The sequence below is a fragment of the Conger conger genome, chromosome 7 (genome assembly GCF_963514075.1).
Source record: "Conger conger chromosome 7, fConCon1.1, whole genome shotgun sequence".
NCBI classification, from domain to species: Eukaryota; Metazoa; Chordata; class Actinopteri; order Anguilliformes; family Congridae; genus Conger; species Conger conger.
The window spans coordinates 30,408,887-30,429,490 of record NC_083766.1 but is presented as its reverse complement, the minus strand read 5'-3'; the positions used below and the strand labels follow the sequence as shown (position 1 = coordinate 30,429,490).

The window sequence follows — 20,604 nt, the reverse complement described above, 5'->3', positions numbered from 1 at the left end:
TTTCTCCAGGGAATGTTCCTGTCTGTTCTGCCCCTAGTGTCCTGTTCCAAGGTGCCCCAAGTTTGCTACTGACTGTGATGTCACTTCCGGTGATTCTGCGAATCCTATCTGCCTGAAGACAAACACAAACACTTGCTTCGGGCTCTGTTTCTGGCTGGGGTCATCCTCTTTCTCAACTCTTTCTTTCCTTTTGTAAAACTACACTTGTCTACAGTTTACCATAATAATGTGCATGTCCACAATCATAAAGAATGTAAAACACATCGGTGGTACAGTATATTGGGAATAGATGTTGCCGTGTTACTTGCTCATAACCTATATTTATAGTATTGAAGTGACTGAATTTGTTTCTGAAAGAGTCTGGCTCCACATTTGCTACCGAATAACACAGTGGTACTCAAACTCAGTCCTGCAGCCCATTGTGCATGCTGGCTTTTGTTATAGTTTTGTTATAGTATACTCTTGATATTTTCAGCTTAAAAACACATCTAACTTATCCAATGTATATATTTTTAAGTGACTCTTTGCCATTTGTCTTTGAACTTGTGGGTTAAGTAGCCAGTTGTTCAAGATTTCAGCTGTGAGAACACTGCTGATCTAATCTGTCAGGTTATAATTTAATCATTTAAAAAATAAACCGCTTTCTGAAGGAATCTTAATATCTAGAAAATGGCAGTAAATGAAAACATTTGTCTGTCTGACTGGAATGGCAAATTGGGTCATTGATTCTTCATGGCAAGCATTGCTATTTCTGACATAATTTGGCTTTAACAGGACAAATCTGTCAATAGTTATTAAAAGTTGTCTTATTTAATATCAATTAACAGCTTGTTACAAATCAGAGGTGAATATTACGGTTGCAAGGATAACTGGCAGACACAATGGGCCCTCAGGATGGAGTTTGAAGACCCCTGACATAGCATATGTACCAACGGCTCAGCACTGGTACTGAATCTCAATCAGGGGGACTAGCAATGTCAAAGTCAAAATGCTTGTTTTTCTAGCTTTTTATTTTTATTTTTGCCATGTAGTTCAATCCATCTAATTTTATTGGGAATTATTGGACAGTTACTGCTTTACATTAGGTTATTTCAAGAATAAATTAGATATAGGATTACATTTTTATTGTATTTCAATTTTTAGATTTGATTTCCAAAACCCCCGACTAATCACAGCTAATATTACAACATATTTGACACTATGTTTCCAGGTTAAATGTCCAAACTAAGTCTAGTCAGCCCATTGGTCTTCCACAAAGTACTACCAAAGTACTACCAATAAGAAATTGTTGGCTACTGTAACTACATGGGACTACATTTTACTACAATTACTACTATTTGCGGAGCTAATGCTGTTATTCCATTTTCATAATGGTATTTCATTTTAATTCAACCTATTTATTTCCTGTAGCTAAGCAATCAAAATGAAAACATGTAACTGAAGAAGCAATGGATGGGAAATTCTCTCAGCAAAAGCCAAAGCGTTTACCGTATGTTCAACAGTAAAGGGAAAATCTTAAAATTAGTATAATTCCAAGTTGATTCAATGTTTATGTGTTACAAATATATTCATCAACTGTTATTTACTATACTTACAGTATTTAATCATTGAATAGATGTTCTCTTTAAAATGTTTTATAGATGAAATTATTATTACTCTTTCTATTTTGTATTGTTCATATTCTGTTTAATGATGAAGGACTTGAATATTACATTTCTTTATTTAGTCTTTTCAAGCCACAAAGGGCAGTCCTCCCTGTGAACAAAACAATATCCAATTTCTTTGGGCTACAGTATTTTTACAGACATTTTTGTACAGTTTTTTAAAACCATCTACTGGACCTGATTATCTGGTCTGTCTGTCTGTCTGTTGGCCTCTTGCTTTAGAAGCCTCCACAAAATCTTGGCTGAATCCCTCATGTAATTTTAGATTGGCAGTAATTAAGCACAAGTCAGAAATCTAAATTAGAGACCCCAAACGGTGCTGTGGCACATGAGGATAAGAAAATCAATCGGAGAGAATGCTTTGCTGTGCAGTCTTGTGTTTATGTGTCTACATGTGTGCTAGAACAACACGGATAGCTCATTGCCAATAGAAACTGAATAGGAATTTTGCTGATTGACAGTAATGTCTGAGGCAAAGGGTGCTCGAAGCATTTCAGAATACCATCAGCATACAAGAGTGCACAAACATTAGCTTTACCAAAAACCATGGTTCGTCTGCATGCTATCACCCTACTCCCAACCTTGCGCTATTTGCACACATTAAAAGTGCCTGTAGGAAATCTTTGTTTTTTAATAGAATAAGATTCACTTGCTTGGTATCACATGGATTTATTTTGCAATGCCTCCACTATTGCTGAGTGCCAGGTTGACATGTTGCATGGCTATGTCAGTGTGCTAGTTTTTCTAACAGAAGTTTGCCCATCTGTAAAACCATGAGTATGTGAGCACTTCTGTGGAGGAGGCCCTGCTCTTGAAGGAACATTGAACAATTAAAGTTTGTTGATATCAGTCCTCTTTAAAATGTTGTGCACAGCCTTATTTGTATGTGTGTGTGTGTGTGTGTGTGTGTGTGTGTGTGTGTGTGAGTATTAGAAACACATAAAAGGGTATTCAGGGTGTGGGATCTTTTATATGGGATCTTTATAGGGGAGTTAGTCTTTGCTCTTTGAGTGCAATTTATCATAAATATAATGTTAGCACCCAGCTAAATTTCCTTTGAAATGCCAACATCTAAATATATTGGAATGTTTTTGGTGACTACATTAATTTTAAAGACACCTAAAAAACCTAAAAATTATACTTCAAAAAATGTTTTTCTACTCCCCACTGATACACACACATAGAACAACTGGACAAACATTTAAATTGGTTTGTGTACATATATGGAATCCCCGCACTGGAAGAACAGGATGTGTATACACAAGGGTAGGAGTTTATGCTTTTATTCGGCTGGTTTTTGATATCAAGAATTCAAATTATAACTAGTGAAAATGTAATTATTGATATCAAAAACCAGTTGAATAAAAGCTTAAATGCCTTGCAATACGAAAGTGCTTGAATTACAACTTGTAAAAATGTAATTATTGATATCAAGAATTGTAATTATTACTACTTAAAATGTAATTGTTGATACACAGAATTTGAGTTATAAGTAGTTAAAATTTAATTTTTGGATAAATGGAATAAAATTGGAATAAAAGCTTAAACAGCTTTCCGAAGTATGAGTGATCTAGGATCTGGTCCATATCATCCTATTATGAGCTGTAACAGTAAATCACTGGATCAGCACTCCTCCTCTGAGATGCTTTATAAATGCTGGCCCAAGAGTATGGCTTAAGATCACTAGGGGGCAGTGTAGTGCAGTGGATAAGGAACCCACAAGGTGGGGAAGTTCCACTCCCTGATGGAAAAATGCCATTGTATGTTGGAGCAAATCTTCATGTTTTCATTGTCAATCATCCCAACCGCCCTGCTGATATGATGCAATATGTTTACCCAGAATGGTAATCCACCTGATATAACCTCAGTAGCACTCCTCCAAGCACCGTGTGCTTTCATATTTTCTTCATTAGGATCCATGAGCTTGCTGAAGAGTGCGCAGTCATTTTTGGTGGAAATACCAATGAACAGAAAAAACGGCTTTACATAAAGTTTGTTTTCCAAAGTTTGTTTTGTGTGTGGTTATGCATGCTTTTTAATGGATTTCCTGTGCCATTTGTGGTATCCCTGCTTGGACTTATATTTAATAACAACTAGTTATGGGGTCAAATAAATTGAACAAGCAGTTCATTGTATTTCTCAGATTTTATTGACTCGTTATGCTTACTTTCAACAACCATGGGATCTTCTAAGGAGCTGCCTGAAAATACACTAGATAATTGACTCTTACAAAGCAGGGGAGGCTATTAATTTAGAAGATATCTCAATGCTTTCATCTTGGTATTTCTACTGTCATAAACATCCTTAATAAATTAATGTTCAGAGGAACTGGTATAGTGCAGAAATTGAAGCTGAAAATATAGTTTTCCCAGACTTCCCAGACTGAGAAAGGGCCAAATAAACAAATTTCAAAGGCCCACATGAAAAACCTGTTTTTTACAGCGGCTGCTTTCAAGGGTGGTTTGATGATGTGCAATCTTTTCCATTATATGAAGCGTAATGACATGAATGACATTTTCTTGCTAATTGTAATCTGTCTGGTTTAAAAAAATTAAATCAACTCCAACTGTGAAAGTATTATATTGCGATAGGAATCACTAATATGAGAGAGAAGGAGAAAAGATAATTATTGAGAAACAGGAAGAGAGTGACCCAGAGTGAGAGTCTGCCCTGTTGCAGTTGGTGTGTTGAAATATTTTTTATAATCAAGAATTATACATAATTTAGATCAATTATAGATAATTTATTTTATGATAATTTGGAATTAGACATGTCTGTCAAAACACACAAAGAATCTTGTGACTGAGTGTAGAAATCCAAATGTGGTTATTATTATTTTTTTCCCTTTTTAGAATTTCAAAAGGTTAAAAGCAGTTGCTCTGAGAATGTGACATTATGACATATTTTGAGATGAAATCTCACTGACAGGCAGTTAGTGTGAAGTGTAGGTGTTTAGAAGAATAGCAGTTCTAAATTATGGGTGGAGTCATGTCTTCTCATCTTGCTTGAGTTAAAGTGTTGCACTCATACTTTCGAATAGGCTCATTTTGAGTGGGCTTGGATTAGCCTTCAGGGAAAAATATGAACAGAAATCAGCTGATGTCCATTCATTTATTATTAATTTACACATACAGCCTTCCACATGTATGTGCGCAGGTGCATGCGTGAACACACACACACACACACACACACACAGACCTGCATTCACTCACCTGCATACACATATCACACACATCTGAATCCATTCATGTATGTGATATGTTTTCACTCTCACACAGACACACACACACACACACACACACACTCATATACACCATGCCTTAGATCAGGTATCCTCAATCTTATCCAGAAAGGGCTGGTGAGGGTTACACACTGGCTTCAATTAATCAAATTGTGATTATGTTCCCTCTCTGTTCCAGAAAAGGAGTCCTGGCTTGTAAGACTCATATCTCATGACCTTGTGTGTGCTCTGTATTCCTTCATTAAATGTTTTCTGCATGTCTATGGATATGATTTAATATATCCATATACAATACTGGCACACATTATGGGAACAGTGTGCTTAAAGAGATTTAGTAGGCCTAAGCTTAAAGATTTGATGTGTGCCCTTCTGTCGTCTCTCGGAGCCATTTTCATCCATAAAAAAAGTATGCAAAACAGTTTACTTCAGCACGATTGCATAATAGCATTATCTGAACATCGGATAATAGGTCTCTCCCACTCTCCCTCACGCCCACCCCCGCCCAGCCCCCACCCTCTCTCTATCTACATGTTCATGCAGGTTTAATTGAAGGTGAATCAAGCTTTGCAGGCAGACAGATTCTTTGGAGCTCCCGTACAACAAATTCAACTGCACAACCAGGTGAGAAATATTGATGAAATATTGATGAAAATACATACAGTAATTGACAAGTGCAAATGTGGTTGACTACATGGTGGTTTTCCATCCTGGGGGACCCATGTTTTTTGGTTTTGTTCTTCTAACCACAATTTTAATGTTAAAATGTTAATGTTAACTTAAAATGTTAATGTTTGTGGATTAAAATGATCTTTTGTCAGAAATAACGATGCATGCAATGTTATAATGATGCATGCAATCCCTTATTCATGCACAGTGTATATTAATTTACAATATACAATAAAAATTCAAATAGAGGCCTATATTGCTATAATCCTTTTCTGTACTTTTTTCAAAATACCAAAACAATTAAAAACTAGTTTGCATGTATTCCTGTCCAAAGTAAATGTATTAGCCTATGTTGTTCTCAAACAAATACACCCCCTAGTGGTGTATCAAATGTTAGCTAACAGTCTTGTTTACTTAAATTAATTTGAAATGGATTGTCATTAATATCGGGAACATACAGAACATCTTAAAAGAGCTGTACTGAAATGTACTATTGCGACATTGGCTCAGGTGGTTGTCTGGGAGTTGGGAGTTGGCTGATCCCACCCTGGGTGTGCCAAAGTGTCCCTGAGCAAGACACCTAACACTCCTGACGCGCTAGCAGGTGCCTTGCATAGCAGCCAATTGCCGTTGGTGTGTGAGTGTGTGTGTGAATGGGTGATGAGAAGCATCAATTGTACAGCACTTTGGATAAAGGGGCTATATAAATGCCAACCATTTACCATTGCAGTACTGTACATTATACCTAGATTGCCCTGGCTCTTCTCTTCATTTGAGCATTTAAAATTCACGTTTCTATAGTGGATTGCAAATACACATGTGACTAAGCATTCTAAACTGAGTTTTTGGAATCTTTGATTGAACACTCACAACCTGTCCAGTCGGTTGATAGTTAGACCAGACTTTACCTAGTTCATGGCAACCCTTTGGGTCAATTGCAGTGTACCTCAGTTTAAACCTCTGGCCCGCAGAATTGCATTACAACTGGAACACCTATCCAAAGCTGTGGAATACAGATTTAGATTTAAACCTGATGCTTGAGCCTGCACTTGCTTCAAAATAAATTGACTACAGCATAATTTATTGACATCCTGGTATTCCTACCACAACCCTTGGCGAAAATGAGTGTCAGTATAGACATGAGTGTGTGAAAGTATGTTTATATTCCCAGTCAAGTACAGATTGTCATAACGCCTTGATTGGTGAGTTGGAGATTAACCCTGGTCATTTTCACATTTATCTATTTCACAGAATCAACTCTCCTGCCAAAAAACCATGAAGATGCAACTTTTCATCACATTCTGTCTGCTGGGTAAGGGTCAGAATGTTCATCCCAATACACAACTGTTTACAGTACTTGTTTTAACTAACACCCAAACTGTCTTTAATACAGAAATTTAGTACAATGCAATTTCCAAATAACATGATATAGCATTAATTCACACCAAAATGTTGGCTTAAAGTGATTGTAAAGTGGTGGGAAAATGTTGAAATAACCATACATTTTCACAGAGGCATATATCCCTGACACATCCACCAAATACAAAAAAATCTCTATAAAAAATCTTTGTATACAAATTGAATGAAACTATGGGAGGAGATATGCAATTAGACAAAAAAAATGTTTTATTGGCCATTAGGTCAGGGAATTCTTGATGTCATGAAAGACCCTGACCCAATAGTCTGGTAATAAGTTGAACTCCACCCACTTAATCCCCACATAGGAATAGATGGACATGTTTAGACTGATACACTGTAAATCAATATTGCAATGCATTTGCTTTCTCTAATTTTGCTGATACATAATACATACCACAATTACCCCATACAATGTAATCTGAATCCATTAACGGATTTACCTTAACAGTCACTTTAATAATAAACAAGAGCTGAAATGACTGTTGTTCTTGTAATATGTACATTTTGGGTACTTTTATATTGCTTTATTATATTTACATAAATCTTTTGTGATCTATGTTATTCCATGAAAAAAAAACTGTCTTTTTATGAATATTTTCTATGGATCTCCACACCCATAATACAAAACACTGTAATTAATCCCTGTATTATTGTAAAAAATTATTTAATTCACTACTCATATCACAATTCTGCCACAAGTTACACATCATGGTATTCTATCTTTGTTTTGTGTCTCCTGTAAATTAGATTTCAGTTTTCAGATTAAATATATTGTATTGCAGGGGTCTTGTCGGCACAGGAAGTGACAGAGTTAACTTCCTGTGTAACCAAAGAGAAAAATCTGAGAATGGACTGTAAGTACACTCTCCCAGATGCATCCAAAACACCGAGCTGCCAGTACAATCAAGACGACCAGGTGATGGGCAGCACAGACCCCGCAACCACACCTGAATCAACCTTCAAGAAGCGAGTCAATATAACCTTGTTGGATGACAATGTGTGTCGCCTCATCTTGAAGGGGTTTTCTCAAGACAAGCCCCAAAACAATACCTGCATTATCAAAGAGGCCACATCTGCAAATAAGACTCTGTCTGTGGATGGCAGTAAGCATTATCTTTATCATTACATGCTCTGATTCTAGCTTTTAAAACAATATGCACATTCGGTTTGAGGGCTTGCATATAGGAAAATGGAGCCACTGATTTACTCATGTTCATTGCGACACAAAGGGCATCTTAAAATATCAATGAAATTGCAAGTCTGAAACTAATTACATAAAATGTAAGTGACTAGTTACTAACTCCCAAGGAACGGATTTGAGGGCTTTGGTAAGATATGTTCGAAAATTTAATTTAATTATTAGTTAATCCATTTCATAATCTTTTTCAGTGGTGTAATGTTTTTCCTCACCAATGGGGCATCCTGTCAAAGCAGAGGTGTACAGAGTGGGCCATATCTTTTTCTGGATTTGATGCGTTAATTATTGAAACAGCCTAGTAATTTTATGTGAAGTAAATTTTTAGCTGGATGTCCAGATAAGCTCACGAGTGAACATGTGTCCCTACATAAAATTTGTAGCAACTTCTCCAAAAAACAGTGAATATGGTTCCTCTGTGGACATTGCAGGTGATGAAAGATTCAAATTACTGGGTACTAATAATGACTGATATTAATTTTGTACATCACAGCGTGTGAACAAATATACAAGGCTGGTACAAATATACACTTTATTAGGTACACCTACTTATTTATGCAATTATTTAATCAGCCAATCATGTGGCAGCAGTGCAATGCATAAAATTATGCAGATACGGGTCAAGAGCTTCAGTTCATGTTCACATCAACCATCAGAATGGGGAAAAAATGTGATCTCAGTGATTTTGGCATGATTGTTGGTGCCAGATTGTTGGTTTGAGTATTTCTGTATAGTAACTGCTGATCTCCTGGGATTTTCACACACGACAGTCTCTAGAGTTTATTCAGAATGACACCTTGATGAGAGAGGTCAACAGAGAAGGGCCAGACTGGTCAAAGTGGACAGGAGGGTGACCACACATTACAACAGTGGTATGCAGAAGAGCACCTCTGAACACACAACACATTAAATTTCTATGTGGGTAGGCTACAGCAGCAGAAGACTTAATAAGTCAAATAAATAGTATGAGTATACAGCTACTGTATTTCAATATATTAAAATTTATTATTTCAATATTTTAAAACACATTGTGAAATGTACTAATTTTCACTACATTCACAGTATACTGTAATATATTCCATTTCTGAAAGGGCCAAGGTTTGTACCTTTGTGCTGAAGGGATGGGTACTGATATGGTTCCATCTTGGGTGGAAACTTATGACTGTGGTCTGTGCTTTTCTTTTCAGAAACACTTATGACCTGCTCCGCCATCAGCATGCTGTTCCAGACCAGCAAAAGTCTTCTGACTGTGACACTGCTTCCAGTGCTGCTCCATTTCTGAAGAGTCAAACCTTCATTTGAATCAGGCTTATTTCAATCAGTCCTTTCTTGATTGGCACACCTAGAGTATGCACAAACTGGCCTGCTGACATAGTTTGACAGAATTATTTTTCTGATTGATAACATTCATGGCCGTCTTGTGAGACTGCCTTTTTCTTGCAAACATTGAATCTTTTTAGTAATTCAGTATCTGTGGATAAACACATTTCTAATAATAATAATAATAAGTCCAGTGTGTGATAACATTTCTGCTTTTTCCCCACACTAAGCTTGATTTTGGTGATTGAATTGGCATTGCTAATAAATTGATGGAAATATTATTTTATATGTGTGTTGCTCATCTGTATGTTAATGTCTGGTTCTTGTCAGTCCTCATCCATAAGGTAATATTCAGTTCAGCGATGACAATACCTTTTAATCATCAAAAAATATGGTGGGACTAATTAAGTTGAATTGTTTGTATGAGTTTTAGGTGGGCTTTACAAATAACATTTTTCTAGGTCATTTGCATGTGTTCATTATCCAACTCAATCTTATTTTACCTTTTTTTAATTCCACTACAAGAATTTAAAGGAGGGTGAAGGAAGCGAACAAATTATGCAACATTAAACATGGGTGAACATCACAATTTCTTTATCATAGCTGATTGCTAATAATAGTTATAATAATAATATACCTAAAATAATGTATTTAATTGTACATTTGGTTACTGCCTCCATTTGGTTAAATTGTTAGATCTTATAGGTAGCATTTTCTTTAATTGTGTAGCCAATTGTGTACTGAACATGTCCAATTCCCACCCTCAAGAATTTGGAAATGAATTTGGATTATCCTGTTTTGCTGATGATGACCCCCTCTGGAGGAGATGTTGAATTAAAAAAGGTCAAAAAGCTCTTAGGTGAAGGTTGAGCAGACATTTGCGGCTTTGAAATCTCTCCTACTAAGTTTAAATGCATATTTTGGTTTTAAGAACAAGATTACTGGTCTGGGGTTGGTTCACCATTAGAGGTAGATAACTGTATTCATGTGGTTTGATGATAGAATTAGGGTGGGTAAAGGTGAAAAAATATTCATTGTAATAGAAGCTTAACGGGAGGTAATTGGGGGCAGGGTGGGAGTCCATTTTCCCACTTTATCAAGCAATGATATTTACACGACAGAAGACTGTGGGACTACTGTGGATTTCTGGACATGGGGGAAATTAAAAGGTGGAAGGTAAAAAAAAAAAAAGTGGATTCCAAACAGCGGAACATCAGAGTAAAATCAAAGAGGAAATGAGAAAATCATGGCAAGAAGGTGTGTAAAAATTACAAAAGAGGGAGGCATTAGCCTACTTTTCAATTCAAGAACCTGTCGGTAATAATAATAAAAAATCTTATGTGGAGAGAAAGGCACAATGCAGTTAATCTATCAACTTTAAGATTGGGGCACCATGTGTTAAACGATGCTTCAAGATTGTATAGCAACATCCAGGATTAAGTGAGTGTGGCACATATTATCATAACGTAAGAAATATAGGAAAGAGAGGTACATACAATTAAAAGACTACAGTAACGGAGTTTTATTTACCACCTGATGGCAGTATATGCCATAGTGAATACTATGACTTTATACAGAGAATCGTAAAAGAAGAAGAACTACGTCATCGCGTGTTGTAAACACGCTTGCGCATAAGGATCTTTTGCAAGACGAAGAACCGAATCGCGAATGGTAACGTAAATTGTAGCTAGTTAATGTAAACAATGTTTCATGTTTTACGATCACTGGTAGCGTTATTGCTCGTAATAACACGAAAACAGATTTTTCCATGCACACAGATTGCTTGCTATCTATTGTATTTAGCGGAGTTTGCAGTGATAACGTTGCAATTACATTTGGTATTTGTTTTCGCTGTTAGATAGCTTGCTAGCCAGATAGACCATAGGCTAGCCAACTTAGTTGCTCTTTATTATGAATAACCAAATCAGTGTTCGCGTTCTTGAATGAAACCAAAGCTCACGCTGCATCATGCATTTATGTTAGTTAAAACCAATAAGATATCCTGGAAGCGATATGATGCTCTATGAAACCGCTAGCTAGCAACACAATAAAGTTGCTAATGCCAGCTAGCTAGTTTAGTGACTGTTATTCAGTGCTCTTTGTTAGTTAGCTAAGTTACCTACCTGTCATTTGTTCATTGTTTTGGGTTACACTGCTGTCCTGTGCCAGGATAACTACGGTATGAGTTAAGATAGTATAAATGTCAGTTTCCACAATGCTTCTTTTGTAACTAGCTAAAGCTAACTGGCTGGGCGTACAAATGCAGAAATCCGTGCTGTATTGATATTACGATATTATAATCATAATGAATATGCCTGATTTAAGTCTTGATCTTGTATGGAAATATGTATGAGTATAGAACTTAATGTTTTTAGTGATTATTCGACAGGTGTTTACCGTGTCATATAACTTTCACGTTTCGTGCCGGCTTATAGGTTCATCCTGCGCGTTTTACCCAAGAAGAGGGAACTTCTATCCAACTCTCACTTACTGGAAATGAAGGGGTGAGTTCCAGGATAATGTATTGCCCCAATTACAGTGGAAATTGGAAACATCAGTGGCTTGGACTTGTGACTGGGGAACTGACAGAAAACGGCCACGGAATATATTAGTACTTTTGCTGCATACACGTACTGTACAGTGTATAATTTTAACTATATTTTTATCTCAGTTTAAAAAATGTTTGTTTTCCAGGCAACAAAAAAGCCCAGATCATGACGGGAACGGCCCTGTTATTGAAGAGGGTAAGAGTACTCCCAACTAATAATACAACTTCAACTGCCAAATGGGACAGCCCACAGGAAAAGCACTATGTGAATAATGTCCTTTACCATTTGCGTCTCGTGTTTGCGTTCCAGGAGCTGTGGCCACAGCAGAAGACCCATCAGCCATTGCTACCATCCAGTCAGCAACTACCTTCTCTTCGGAGCAACCAATCAAATACCTCTTCAAGACAGAGGGAGCTGGGGGGCAGGTACTGTAAAGGAGCTGTACCCTCCCACTACACAGGTAGGAGGGGAGAGGACACAACTCTTGAGTACTAGAGGACCGATTTGGACCTGACGAGCAAAACGTTCAAAATTATTAATGCAGTAAGGTTTTAAAAGTAATTTTTTATAAGAATACCCGCACAGGTGACATGCCTTTGACAGGTCTTTTTTGATTGCTAATGCCTCCATCTTTTTTGATTGCTATACAAGCTTTTATAATTGGATAGTCGTCAGCTGTGGCGATACATTGGGGTTTGTTGAATTTAAATAAATAAAAGTTTGGGAATGCATTTTGGGAAAGACATGGAGAATGTATAGGAATTCCTTTCTTCTTTGAATTTTGTGTTTGCTTCCTGCCCGATTGTGTTCTTATGGTGTCTCATTACTCCACCTACTGGACAGTCTGTACCTCAGTCCAGTGTAGCGTTTTTATTTCTGCTATCCATCACAGTGAGCACAGCTTAATATGTGCATGCGGGAGTTTTTTAAGTCTCTAATTTAAGTTTCCAAGTTAATGCGCTGATACGTAGGAAACCATTATCATGATTTGAAATCTCATTATTCATGTCTGTCAGAAAATGTTATTAGAATTTGTGCCAAGGCACAGAATTAAAAAGAGTATTTTATGTGGTCACTGCGGTACCTGTTGAACAGTTCTTTGTACTGCATTTAATATGGGGCTGTGACAGTTCATGAGGAAACTGCATCAGGTATCACACTGACCATATTTTAACCAAATGGCAGTTTCGTCTTGTAGTCCTAGTCAGAATTACGTGAGTTTTATGTGTAGCCCTTGCACTGACTACTGAATCCAATAACAACCCTGGATGTTGTCTTAACACCAGCTCAGATATTCTTTCTGTCTGTGTGAATGGTTGCCTGTTGAGGCGCTCCAGCAAAGTGGCTGTTGAGCTCTTGTCATTGGTGTCTGCAGTTTGACTGCTGATGTCTGCCGTGGGCCAGGTGTTCCCTGGTGCCTGGTTTTTGTCAGATCAGCACGGTTGCCTCACAGCCAGACAGTCCTGGGAGCCCCGCCCAGGATTTTCTGTGTGCATGTTCTCCCCATGTGTCCTCTGGGTACTCTCACAGTCCAAAGACATGATGCAGGTTAGGTTAACTTGAGAGTCTAACGCCCCTCCGTGTGGACCTGCCATTGCCCTTGATCAACGCACTAGCCTCTGAGCAGCTCTAATGGGTCTAGTGTAGAGTGCTCATTTTGTTGCCTTAGAAGATGATGCTCATGAATACATTAATAATAAATAAAACATAATACTTAAGGAATTGGGCTTGTAGCTTCCCAGGCCAATTTATCTTTGAGTAAGTTACGTAAGCTGAATAAATGGACTGTATGTAAGGCAAATCTAGACTGTCCCAAGTGTTTCTGGATCAGGCCTTCTGCTCAATGCTTCATTGTAAAGCGATGCATCCTTGCTCCCTGGAAGCCAGCCGTGCAGCTGGTGTAAAATGATGGTTCTCAGAAGGACGCTTTCTGCTTTAGGTGACGTACCGGGTGATCCAGGTGTCTGATGGGCAGTTGGAGGGTCAGGCGGATGGAGCCACAGCTGTCAGTGTGGTGACGGGGTTTCCTGCTTCTACACAGCCGGTCACCCAGGTAACCCTGACTAACCCTAAATCTTACATTCTGCAAAGGCTGGAGCACTGGTTTAAACCTGGAATGTGCAGCTGCCCCTTATGATCGATCGCTGTGCAGGCAGGTGTAGTAAGCTGTTTAGTAAGTTGGAGCAGAACTAGCTTCCACGATATTACGTATACACAAGTGAAACTGATCTCTCAGGGGAATTTTAGAAGGGCGGGGAGTTGATTTGACTGATGTAAAATGAGGAAGGGGAAGAGATAAGGATGCGTGCCGCTGTGTGAAAAGGATATTTATTGGAACGGAAAATTGAGACATTTAATCGGCCACTGCTACACGATGACGTAAATGATTGTTTTTCAGGAAGTGGATGAAAAAAAATAGACGATGAAAATACACAGAAAGTATTACAGTTTCATCATTTTTTGGAATATATATACTTGTATACTGGCTATGGAGAATTGACTAAATTGTGGGAAAAGTGAATTTTGAGTTCTGCTTGTCTTTAGTAAGCTGCGGGTCCTTGTTTTCCCAGTCTGGATGTGAAGCTTGCGGTTGTGGAGACAGGTTAAGTGAGCTGAGGCTGGTCTCCATTTCAGGCGGTGTTTTCCCAGTCTGAAGGTCTGGAGGGAGACGGCTCTGAGACTCACTACACCTACTACCCTGCCACCATATCGGACGCCGCCCCTGGCGCCATGGTTACGAGCGTACAGGCCCCAGACACCCTGCTCAGTCAGAACACACCCACAGGTGAGGGGTGTGTGTCTGAGAAGAGTGTCTGTTTCTGTCAAGGAAAAACATCATGGGTACAATGAAAAAAAAAAAAAAAAATCTTCAAAGTATTCATTTTTTCCTGTAGCACCTCTGCACCTTTTATTAATAGGGTGGCTTCGGAATGTACTCAGACCCCTTCACTTTTTAATTTTAGATTTAATTATACATTTATAAAATTGCCATTGTTGCCCATCAATCTACACTCAGTAACCCATAATGACAAAATGACATTTTTTGCAAATGTATTAAAAATCAAAAACTGAAATCTCATTTACATAAGTATTCTGTTAATTCGGTACTTTGTAGAAGCCCCTTTGGCAGAAATTACAGCTTCAAGTCTTCTTGGATAAGTCTCTACATGCTTTGCACACCAGGATTTGGGCAGTTTATCCCATTCTTCCAGGCAGATCCTCTCCAGCTCTGTCAGATTGGATGGGAAGTGTCTGTGAACTGCCATTTTCAGGTCTCTCCACAGATGGGGTTTATTTAAGTCTGGGCTTTGGCTGGGCCACTCAAGGACAGTCAGAGAGAGACTTGTCCCGAAGCCACTCCAGCGTTGTTTTGGCTCTATGCCTCGTGTCATTGTCGTGAACCATCGCCCCAGTCTGAGCTTGTGTGCACTCTGGAGCAGGTTTTCTTCAAAGGCTTGCACTCTAGAGCAGGTTTTCTTCAAAGGCTTGCACTCTAGAGCAGGTTTTCTTCAAGGTATTGCACTCTGGAGCAGGTTTTCTTCAAAGTCTTGCACTCTGGAGCAGGTTTTCTTCCAAGTCTTGCACTCTGGAGCAGGTTTTCTTCAAGGTCTTGCACTCTGGAGCAGGTTTTCTTCAAAGGCTTGCTCTCTGGAGCAGGTTTTCTTCAAGGTCTTGCACTCTGGGGCAGGTTTTCTTTCCCTCAAAACAATGTGAATTGCGGGACCATATATGTCTTTCTAAGCTTCAAAAAGTTCTAAAAACATGTCTTCACTTTGTCACAGTGTTGATTGATGGGCAAAAATAGCAATTTAGTCATTTAAAATCCAAATCTACAATGCAGTAAAGTGCAAAAACTGAAGGGGTCTGAATACTTTTTGAAGCCACTGTATGAGCGGGTTGGATACCGATTACAGTGAAAATGATCTATAAAGTGTATTTGCATGCATATATGAAATCATAAACGTCCATAAAAATAATACACCCATGTATTATTCCTTTTCACAACGTCATATGGAGAAACTTAATATCTTGTTTCTTGACTCAAGTAACCGGCAGTGACATCTGTCTTTAGTCACCATAGCAACTGCCTTCTTCCTGTTCTTCTGTGCTGTACAGGGCAGTTGTATGTGATGATGTCACCTCAGGATGTTCTGGCCGGGTCCAGTCAGAGATCCATTGCGCCCGTCACACAGACTTACAGCACGTAATGTACTCTTCCGTTATCTGGGCCCAGGGGAGATGAGGTGAAGGGTCCTCCTGAGGCATGGCTGCTGCTGCTGCTGCTGCTGCCGTCTTCGCCCTTATATCTGTAAATGGTGTCGGATGGGAAACTGCTTTTTGACAGGAGGAATGTAACCTAGAAGATGGCCCTCGGCATGCATACCATCACCAGCACTATGCAAATGTAAAGATATGGCAGGTCCACACATGGGACATATTTGCTAAAAGTTAATAGTTCCTTCCATGCCCCATTACCAACTTTCACTCAAGAGGATACATTGTACCTCCATATGCCTGTTCAGAATTTCAGTGCTGTTGAGCATTTTAGACACCACAATGTATAGTGAATAAGCACTGTTTTTGTTCAGTGGGCAGAAGTGAGCTCTCCAGCACCCCCATTTTGTTTGATTGGGCCAATAACAATAGTGTTGACATTTACTTCCCCCAATTGGGGCCATTTGATTTGAAAAGTTAATTGGTTCTTTCAGATATACAGCCTTCATCAGCCTTTTTTACATTTGTGTGTATGTGTAAAGGCATGTTTGATGCCACCGGATAGCAGATTAAAGCATTGCTGAGCTTCATTATATTTACACGTTTGTTGCTTTGGTTTTTGTAGTAAATCGGATACCCCACGGACCTCTCGAGACGACAAACGAAGAGCCCAGCATAATGAAGGTGAGGCAATGTCCACGTACAGTGGACTGCAATTAGTTTTTACATTGTACTATACCTGAAAAGATTTTAAAATGCATTAGGGTTTATTCTATGAATTTCTAAGATTACCAGGCAGGACACAGTATGCTTATGTATTCTGAAGTAGTATCTGTCCTGTACCCCAAACCCTATTAAAGTATATTGAAAGCAGCTGATATTAGCTTTGTTAGTAAATGTGCAACATTTGCCCAGAAATATTGCTCTGTATATTGCTCCACATCCGTCATATAAGCCTCAAGATCTGGGTATTAGAAGTTAAACATTTTGAGGAAGTTATACCCCTGAAGTTGTCTGTCCCTTTTGAAGGGGTGAAGGCTTTTACATTTGATAAAATCGCTCAAATTTACTTACATTTAGCAGTGATGTAATATTTCTAAAACAAAATCAAAACCCAATTTCATTTTTAAATCTTTTGCATTGTAAAATTCAGAAACTCAGATGGGGTAATCCACTTTGCAATCCGCTGTAGGAGTATTGGCAGGATGGAAGTGCACGTTAAAATGTGGTTTGTTTCCGTTACCCCCTTTATTGTTGTCCCCCAGTTGAACGCAGGCGGAGGGACAAGATCAATAACTGGATTGTCCAGCTGTCCAAGACCATTCCGGACTGCACCATGGACTCCACCAAGACAGGGCAGGTGGGGGAACTCACCATACATTACAGTACTATATGTGTTTTATCCTTCATGCTATTGGTTAGGCCCGGGCTGTCAAGCTGCAGTGTCTGTTGGATCTCCATTAGCCACTAATAGACCTAGAAATAGAAAAGGGTCCATTTTCCAGGGATTAATTTGGCTTTAGATTCAAGGGAAATGATCCAAATTCTGCTTAAATTTTGTGTGGTATATTTTCCCATCGTCAACATTCCCATCTTGATAGCGCGTCACTTGCGATATCTTCACCTCCTGCTTGTCCTTTGGACACGTTTTCACCATTTTGCTTTGTGGAATTACGGTGGAACAGTTAACCACAGGCCGGCCAACAGAATTCTGCATCTTGTCAAGTGACCTGAAATAAGATGGCAGACATACTCGGGGCCTAACTGTGTTTCCCAGAGCAAAGGGGGGATCCTGTCCAAGGCCTGCGACTACATCCAGGAGCTGAGGCAGAACAACGGCAGGCTGGTGGATGAGCTCAACACGCTGGAGAGGCTACGGATGGACAACCAGCTCCTGCGGCAAGAGGTACGCCCCCGGCAGCAGGGCACCCCAGCACTCACAGCAGCATTCCTGCTTCTAGAAGATTCCTGCCCTTAAGGAAATGCAATGCATTTCGAAATATATTCAATATATTAGCAATGTATTGGAAGTAGAGTCCCCTCCAAAAGAAATATTGGAACAGCCTTCCTTTGTTTTTGCTATACACTGAAGGCGATTGAGTTTGAATTCAAAATATGTACATAAGTTGACAGATCTGAATTTCAGCTTTTATTTTAGGTTTGTTAAACAACTTGAAGCGTATCACCTTTTGTATGAGACCGTCTAATCTTTAGGTGAACATTATTGGAATATGTGACTGACCAATAACGTGACTTGCCCAGATGTGTCCTGTTAGATTGATTGGTTAAACAATAAATAGTTCTGATTGTCCACTCTTGGTTTTAGTCTTGGGTTTTGCCTGTGCATCTGTTAGAAAAGATACAGCAACCTGAAGACCAGAGAGCCATCTTTGGGAGAAAAGCAAGCCATTTTCAAGCTTCGAAAAGCGGGAAAAACGATTTGATCCATTGCACAAATTTCAAAAATGTTGAAATAAAAATGAGAATATATTTATCAGGCAATAAATGAGTGTATGTGGCCAAGGCGCTTGACTGGGACCTGGAAGGTCGGTGGTTCAAGCCCCAATGTGGCCAGAATAAGATCAGAGCAGCAAGTCCTAAACCCCACATTGCTCCAGGGGTGATTGGCCCCTGCTTAGCCTAATCAACTGTAAGCTGCGTTAGATAAAAGCGTCATCTAAATAGCTGTAATGTGATGTATGACTATGACAATCAAAGGTTAATTGATCTATATTCCTTCTCCTTCATCCCCTCATTCTGTCACACGTGCAGGTAGAGGACTGGAAATCCAAGAACCAGATTCTGAGGAACCAGCTACGACAGCACGGCATTGTGGGAGTGGCCAGTACAGAGCCGCAGTGAGACGGGAAGGCGAGGGAGAGGGAGGGGCGAGAGGGCGAGATGGTGCTGAGACAGTCATACGCATTGGCTCATCAGAACAGATGATGAGATCCAGGAAGGGACTCCCTGGCTGGCTGCAGTACCGGATCCACCATGTAGATTACAATATTTTTATGTGTTACTCAAGACGCCGCTTTGCTTCCATAGGTATGAAACAACATTAGCAAACGTATGCCCAACATATGGGCTTTGAGAAGACTCAAAACTGAAGCAAATATTTTTTTCCCTGTGTGTATTTAATTTTTTTCCTTTTTTCTCATGCCGTTCATGAACATTGTAAACTTTTTGGTACTGCCTGATCTTTTCTAAAGATGTTCACTCCAGGACCTGTGTTCAGTGTGGTCATTGTCGGTTTTTATCAATCAGTTGGGGGGGGGGGGGGGGGTGTTCTTCAATGGTTTCCCTTCATATGTACTGATTTGTGTTAGCGAGAACCTACTCATCTGCTTTGAGCACCATTTTGTGTGGAGCCTATAAAATGGTAAAGTGGGATGCTTCTTTCCAGCAGATATTAATTCAAACCCACGATTAGTGCCTGAAAGATCCCCGGTCAGGCCAGCGGTTGTCCTTTGTGTGAAGTGAGGCGGCTTCAGGCGGGTGTGATGGACTTCAAGGGCCTGGACCTGTACAGAAACTATGGTAACTGTAGGAAGAATGATTGAAATGGCTGTGCGGCTATTGTCCATAAACGCTCTTGTGGCCTCTGCAGGTGAATATGGTGGGCTGTCTGAGCTACAGCAGTGCTCTGAGTGCCACGCAGCTCGGGTGCCATTTCTCATGCTTTCCGAGTACCGTTTCTTCATGTACTTCACCCACATCAAGACTAAATAAATGTATGTATGTGCCAGTTTGGGGGTTCCCATCGTTTTGTTGATGTTGTTGTATTATTTTTGTTTGTGCTCGTCTACCAAATCATGTTTCAGTGCATGGAACTGTTTATTGGTCGGGACAATAAACATTACTGTCATTCTATTAAATGTAACTCCATATAATCCCTGTATCCATTTATTTCATCTTTTAAGTACACCTGTGTTTTGTATTCTCATTTCGTGTAGAGCAGTGATTTGTGTACAGTTGGGATTGGGCGCGATAGGCTACTTCTGAAATGAATGTCCCTGGTTGCTTTGGAGACCCTGATTAGATTATCATTCATGCCATGAATGATATGCATTGTAATCACATAAATTATTCTAACACGCAGTCAATTTATCCCATCTCCAGTCCAGAAGGTGATGATTATTTTATGAATCAATATTCATTCATAGGGCGGCCTGTAGCGTAGCGGTTAAGGTACATGATTTGGACATGCTAGGTAGGTGGGGTTCGATCCCCGATGTAGCCACAATACCGCACAGCCGTTGGGCCCTTGAGCAAGGCCCTTAAGCCTGCATTGCTCCGGGGGAGGATCGTCTCCTGCTTAGTCTAATCAACTGT

At 39.3% G+C, this 20,604-nt stretch overlaps 2 protein-coding genes across 3 annotated transcripts; both read left to right on the top strand.

Annotated features, from left to right (window-relative positions):
* The first annotated feature begins 5,434 nt into the window (after positions 1 to 5,434).
* On the top strand, positions 5,435 to 9,791 carry thy1 (Thy-1 cell surface antigen). Of its 2 annotated transcripts, none has more exons than XM_061250572.1 (4): positions 5,435 to 5,526; positions 6,823 to 6,883; positions 7,773 to 8,093; positions 9,373 to 9,791. In XM_061250572.1, exons 2-4 carry the CDS (start codon positions 6,847 to 6,849, stop codon positions 9,465 to 9,467), a joined length of 453 nt encoding a protein of 150 aa, XP_061106556.1. In that variant the 5' UTR covers positions 5,435 to 5,526; positions 6,823 to 6,846; the 3' UTR covers positions 9,468 to 9,791. The 2 variants fall into 2 exon arrangements, with proteins under 2 accessions (XP_061106556.1, XP_061106557.1); XM_061250573.1 differs by lacking the exon at positions 5,435 to 5,526 and adding an exon at positions 6,108 to 6,175.
* Positions 9,792 to 11,090: 1,299 nt separating this feature from the next.
* LOC133133862 (upstream stimulatory factor 1-like) lies at positions 11,091 to 20,162 on the top strand. Its single transcript, XM_061250125.1, is given in 12 exon segments — positions 11,091 to 11,176; positions 11,941 to 12,009; positions 12,200 to 12,249; positions 12,364 to 12,482; positions 12,485 to 12,514; positions 13,994 to 14,107; positions 14,689 to 14,839; positions 16,171 to 16,258; positions 16,895 to 16,953; positions 17,535 to 17,629; positions 18,047 to 18,175; positions 19,042 to 20,162. Coding segments are annotated over 11 exon segments (933 nt in total). The 5' UTR covers positions 11,091 to 11,176; positions 11,941 to 12,001; the 3' UTR covers positions 19,132 to 20,162.
* The last annotated feature ends 442 nt before the right edge of the window (positions 20,163 to 20,604 follow it).